This window comes from Gymnoscopelus braueri (assembly GCF_963280865.1).
Source record: "Gymnoscopelus braueri genome assembly, chromosome: 19".
Lineage (NCBI taxonomy): Eukaryota > Metazoa > Chordata > Actinopteri > Myctophiformes > Myctophidae > Gymnoscopelus > Gymnoscopelus braueri.
This window is the reverse complement of record NC_137621.1, coordinates 28,136,307-28,142,445: the sequence shown is the minus strand read 5'-3', so window position 1 is coordinate 28,142,445 and position 6,139 is coordinate 28,136,307. Positions and strand designations below refer to the sequence as shown.

The following is a 6,139-nucleotide window of genomic DNA, read 5'->3' as shown; positions in this document are numbered from 1 at the left end:
AAAGAAAATGAAATTCATGGTGTGGTCCCTTTAAAACTTAAAAAAATTCTGTATCTCGGCTCCTGAGTACTTTTCAATGAAAAATCTCTGGCAGTGGGCAAACGCGGCCAGCAATAATTGTGGCAGTGAATGAGTTAATATGGATTTAGGAGGTTTCTGCCCGACAGCAACGAAATGCTTTCTAAAATCTAGAATGCATTCCCAGTTTTAACGAGTTAAAGGATGTGATTTTGTGGGAATGTGACTCTATGATAAAACAACCTTAGAATGAAGATACTACAGTATGGGTACAAATCACATTCTGGGAGACATCTATTCTACTATTTCTAAGTAAACTAAATATGAAATTATAAAGTATAAAGTACACAGGCTACTCAAAGAGAGTTGTATTGTATCTTTAGATTCATTTTTAGCTTATTTGTCCTTTTCTTTACAATCTAAATGATGCTGGCAGTATGGATGGGTTACAATGTCTGAACTGTAGACAGAAACATTTCATTATAAAAAGAAGAGTCACATCTTATCCAAGGGTTAGTTTTATTTATTACAAAACGTTTTCCCGTATATGAATAAGGAAACACAGCAGATATTGGTAAACATTTTAAAGGTTCATGACCAAAACATATAAACACTTGTGAGTCATCTCATTGGACTAGGTTTAAAGTCTTCACCCCCTCTTCCGATTGGTCGATATTTGATAGTTCCTATTTTTTGCTATAACCTTTGAATGGTTTGTCGTACAGACTTGTGAGTCGCATCACTTGATTTGAGAGTTACTTAGCCTCGTCCCCTATTCTGATTGGTCAATATATCATATATGTTTTTCCCATAACTTTTGAACAGTTTGTCGTACAGAGTCATGGGTCAGCTCACTGGACTCGGACAAAAATCCTTGTCCTTCATTAAAGTTACTTAGCTCTGCTCCCTGTTCTGATTGGTCGATATTTGCCCCTAACGTGGACAGAGGTGCGAGGGCCCGGTCCATGCAGGTCCACCCACCGTAGATCCGCCCCTGGTATTATTCCTGACCCAGTAACTCCTTCATGACCAGCTTCTCATTTATAACAAGAGCTTTGTACAAGATCTCTGCTGCTTCAGCGGTGGTCACACTGTCAAGGATCGTCCTCATGCTTTGTTGGAGTGTGGTCTCAGCTTGGACGTTGGCGGCCATTTCAGGATGGATGCCCTTACTTTGCAGGTAATCAAGGATGGGACCCACATTCTTCACTTTACTGACTAAAGCCTCCCGATTTTCCATCAAGAAATCCTGTTTGACTTCATGCAAATCAAAGGATAACATACTGTAAATCTTAAGATTGTTAAGTTGAAAGAAAGAAAAACACATATATGAAGATAATGGGTGTGTACCTGAAACAGAATGGCTGATGGGGTTCATTCTCGTTGGTTTGGTTGGTCCTGTGGATGACATGAAGTGAAAGCCTTTACTGCAGGGTTTACACACATGATTAATATTATATTTAAATATTAATCTGAATAAATATATTCTAATCATATTACATTATGTTAGTCATCAAAGTAGCAGCTGAATAAACAATTATGAACAGAATTATAATTGTGACTATTTAGTTTAATAATGTAAATAATCGATCTATGAATGCAAAAACCTCTGTGTGTAACTTTCCCCCAGCATTACTCAAGAACCGTAGAACCAATCTACCTCAAACTTGGCCTGTGTCTCAGAGGACCCGAGAGTGTGTTGAGCTGAGTGGGAAGTCAGAGAACACATAATCTGTCTGTCTGTCTGTTTGTCTGTCTGTGTCTTTCTTTCTAACCGGGTGGGGGTATCGTTCTCACTAGGCATTGGCCTATGCTTTATTTTTTATATATTAGCCATATCTCTGGTCCAAAGATATCTTTGGTCCAAAGATAAAACAATCATAGCTTTTAAACAAAATCATCATGTTCCTTTGTTTTACCATGTCTAAAGGTTTAGTTGTGTATAGGACATAGTGCATGCCAGTGCAGTAAAAGCAGACAAGTGACATATAATGAAGCTATGTTTGGGTTATACATCGTTTAGGAGTAGTGTCTGTAGTAAAGTATGGTATGTAATAATGGTAACAATGCCTGCCTCCTGCATACAGAAGGGGAGCTCCAGGTGTTCTAATGCAATGAATAGTGGACTATGGGTCTGCACAGGAGAAACCCGGATTAAAGGTGTGAATGTAAACAGCAATGAAATGTTCCCCATAATTCATAATGAACGAACAACTGTACCTTTAACACTCAGGTTGCTATGCGTCCACACTTTGTTCTTCTCAGGTGCTTGCACCTCCAATGAGACGACTTCTGTATTGAGATCCATCTTCACCATGAATGTTGGAGGGTAATTTGGTCCATAGTTCAAATGGTAAGGATGCGAAGCCTGAAGACACATAGAACTGTTTTACTATTGCATCGATGTATTACTGTAGTAGTGCTAGCCTCAGCAGCAGCAGCAACAGCAGCATTCCTCACCTCAAAATGTATTTGGAAGTCACTTGAAATCTCAGACTAATGAAAATTGGCCTCACCATCATTTTATATGGCTTTTTGACAATAATTTACTAAATCATTTTAATCAATTAAACATAATTGCCGCAACTAGGATTTCTTAGGACTTTTAGTATGTTGTTCTGGTGACTTCATAGAAATGGTCTGTGAAGAAAACATTTATGTTGCCATCATTTTATGACTTTTTGACAATAATTGGCGTCCATTTTGGATTGATGCCAATTAAACATTTTTCAACGTTTCTTCCAGTTAAGGGGGAGTTTTTTGTTGCCACCTTTGCATAAATGTCTTGCTGGGGATTAAACAATATGGGGTCTCTGCTCTACATGTAAAGTGTCTTAAGACAACTTTACATGAAGTGGGCTGTTCTAGAACCACCATGAGGCCAATTTGAATAATTGGGGAGGTGGTTTTACCTTGGCCTACTGGGAGTGTACGTGCAAAGTTACATGGCAATTGGACGCTGCGTTTGTGGCATTTTGTGAAAAATGAGTCACTTCCGCACACTTTGAATACCAATCATAGCCAATCGGAATGGAATCTGAAAAATCGGACTTATACATACTTGATCAAGTGACCACAAATATGTAGCGTTTGTGTGAGTTTTGGACAAAATCTGTTTGAGTAGTAGAAAAAAGTGTGTATTGACAAAAATGTAAAATGTCAGAAAATCTTGTCAGGCGGAAATGGGTGGAAATGCTAAACTCAGATTGTAATTTTACCATAACATGGTAAAAGGGTTAGCCCTAACTGACCCTAACCCTAGGGCCACAAAGGCAAAGTCTTAAAAAAGAAAAGCAAGTGTAGTATTTTTGTTTTTTCATTGTATATGCAAGCAGAGAATCCCAGTAAAATAATGAGATATTGGGTTAATTACATTGAGTAAATAGTATTGTAACTGTAACTGCTGTATAACACCAGGTTATACAGTGGGTTTAGTGTGTGATACCTTAGGTTGTACATCATGTGGAGGACAGTGCAGACTGTAGACTTCCCCTGGAGTGAAAAAACACTCTGTCGGAGTGTTGATGTATTTATCTTCTTTGTTGTAAGACTTTGCTATCACCTACAATGACAACAAGACACCTTGACCAGCTGGTTCACTCATAATGTCTGGTACATTGACAGATTTTACAGGCTATGTACACAGGCTTTGTTGCCATTAATATCTGGGTAATTTTGTCCTTAGACTACAATATAAACTTTGGTCTTGAATTACTATCCTCTGGTTGTCTTTTCACAATCTGAATCTATTTCATGTTTTAGTACATACGTTTAAATAGATTTAAAGCCTCTAAGATGCTCGTTACTTAACAGAACATACATTACCTGTTCAATATCCACATTGCTTGGCAGCAGTAATACTTTCATCTCAAGTATGCGGCTTGGTTGTGGAAGGAACAGCAGAACTTGACCACGGGTTGGTTTAGGGTTAGGGTAAAGTAGTTTGTAAACCAGCCCAAACAATGACAGGTGGGTCACATTTACAACCACGTGAGTCTTGGTCACTTTCAGTGGTTTTAAGAAGTTCACCCCCTCATCTGTGATGTGGGCCACAGAAAGGTCATCATCTGTGAAAGGTTTTTAGACATTATCAGATTATTTACCATGAATCATATCATTCTGAAAATCAAACCCAAAACAATGTGTACTGGGTCTAATGTGGCTGCAATGTTCATTCTCAGGACACAGAAGTCATTAAGTGTTGTATCTGATTTTCACATCCTACATTTAGTTTAAATATCAGCAACGTTCTGCTTTAAAAATAGATTCCATTTCACGGTAAACCTCAAAAAAAGAAAGAAAAAAAGAAAGAAAAAAAGAAAATAACACAATTGCTTCTTTAACACCATGCCTAAACCATAATATACAACATCCCACGTTGGTTTCCAACATATTATTGTCTTTTACACTGTGTAACTCACCGGCTGTGACCTCACAGTGTGGCAGGTGTAGCTGGCAGACAGACTGCTGAGGACACTGGATGTCAAACAGAGGACCTGCAGGAGTCCCTCCTTTTGACTGGAGCTGTTCCTCATCCCACTGAACAGTCCTGTAGAGGACTTCTCCTTCCCCTGACGTTTTAAACGCCAACCCTGTCTTTCTGCACTGGAACAGCCCTGTCTCGGGTAACTTGAACCTGTGACACAAAACAAGCATTTATTTGTATACATATTATGTATATATAATATAAGATATTGTGGGGGCTTTTCTGCCTTTATTTAGTTAGTACAGTGGAGAGAAGCATGAAACAGGGAGTCAGGGAATGAATGACATGCAGCAAATCTGCCGTCAGGCTTGGGAATCAAACCCGGGACACCCTTAACCACTTGACAACCGGCACCCCAAAACATTGATTGATTGATCATCTATTGACTTCATTAGGTGTCATGATGCCACATGTTGCATCCAGTTCACGTACAATCACAGTGGTTGGTTGAATAGAAACAACATGTTAGTGGAAACAGAAAGACCTGTGGTGATTGATCACCTGATGTTCTCAAAGACAACTTCTACTTCTATAGACGAATCCACAGACGTGCTGCCTGTAGTGCCTGTAGGCAGCCTTAGCTGCGGTGTCCACACCGCGACACAGCAGCTATGCAGCGGGTCTGTGGATTCGTCTATAGAGGAAGCTGTTGAGGATGACCTACCTGTATTCATTGGTTCTGTGTACCGTGTGCACGATGGGGGAAAAACTGGTCTGAAAGACAAAGCAGGAAACAAACTATCAGTGACTTTCCTGATGTTCAGTCTGTGTGATTATTCTGTATGGAGCTGGTTTTACTCACAATGTCCATGTTGGAATGATCAACCTCATCAGAGAGTCTATTCACCCACACCCACACCCACCCCCACACACACACGTACACACACACGTACGTTACCAACCTGCAATGTCTCTGATGACATCGACACATGTGGCTGACTTGAGCCAACACCTGGAGGAAAAATATAAAACGCAAAAAGTTAAATTGTTCTGTATATACAACTGACAAGCTATCAGACTTAGGGACCATGTTCACACAAAGGGTTTTTGAGTGCCATGCATTTTTTGACACACTGGAGAGCTTCCCAGCGACTAAGCATTGCTCTTCAACACTCTCGGTGGCCAGTATGTTTTAGCAGAGTGCCCTGGGTGCTTCAAACAGACAATGATTATCATCGTGTTCCATTGCAGATGGTCATATATACAGGCAGCGCTGCGTAGGAGTTCATTCACACATGACACTCTCTCACACACTGTAAAATAGTTCCACTGGTTCTCAACCTTCTTCATTTCAAAGACCCCCTGTTTGATATGCATCAGGCCATGGATCCCTATTTGATACCATTTTGATCTCTGGAACCCCTATCTACAGTACACTATAAAATCCTCAGTTGTGGTCTCCCTAAGGCGAGCACACTAATGTTATCCTCACTGTTTCTTTATTAGGGCCCTATTGAAAAGATTATATTTTTTTCGCGTTTTTGGGGGTCTAAGCGTATTCAAAAAGTTGCGCAACTTTGAACAAACATTACAAGTGGTGAAATGAAACTCATTCTGTGCCAATCTGCATCCTTTGACGGCTGTTTTTTTAGTAAGCCCACAGTGCCAATGACGTCTTTTGACGTCTGTTAAAAA

The 6,139-nt window shown here is 39.8% G+C and overlaps 1 protein-coding gene across 1 annotated transcript; it reads right to left on the bottom strand.

Annotated features, from left to right (window-relative positions):
• Nucleotides 1-524: 524 nt before the first annotated feature.
• LOC308074311 (NACHT, LRR and PYD domains-containing protein 1a allele 5-like) lies at nt 525-5,584 on the bottom strand. The gene is made up of 8 exons (XM_080413712.1): nt 5,407-5,584; nt 5,169-5,218; nt 4,440-4,654; nt 3,844-4,085; nt 3,464-3,580; nt 2,239-2,386; nt 1,369-1,416; nt 525-1,275 (listed from the first exon to the last, which is right to left on the bottom strand). Exons 1-8 carry the CDS (start codon nt 5,425-5,427, stop codon nt 1,019-1,021), a joined length of 1,098 nt encoding a protein of 365 aa, XP_080269838.1. The 5' UTR covers nt 5,428-5,584; the 3' UTR covers nt 525-1,018.
• Between the last annotated feature and the right edge of the window lie 555 nt (nt 5,585-6,139).

Coding starts and splice junctions, on each gene's coding strand:
- LOC308074311 (XM_080413712.1), bottom strand. CDS start 5,427: ATGTCATCAGAGACATTGCAG. Junction 5,219..5,406: donor TGTCATCAGAGACATTGCAG/GTTGGTAACGTA, acceptor TTTGTCTTTCAG/ACCAGTTTTTCCCCCATCGT. Junction 3,581..3,843: donor GCAATGTGGATATTGAACAG/GTAATGTATGTT, acceptor TTGTCATTGTAG/GTGATAGCAAAGTCTTACAA.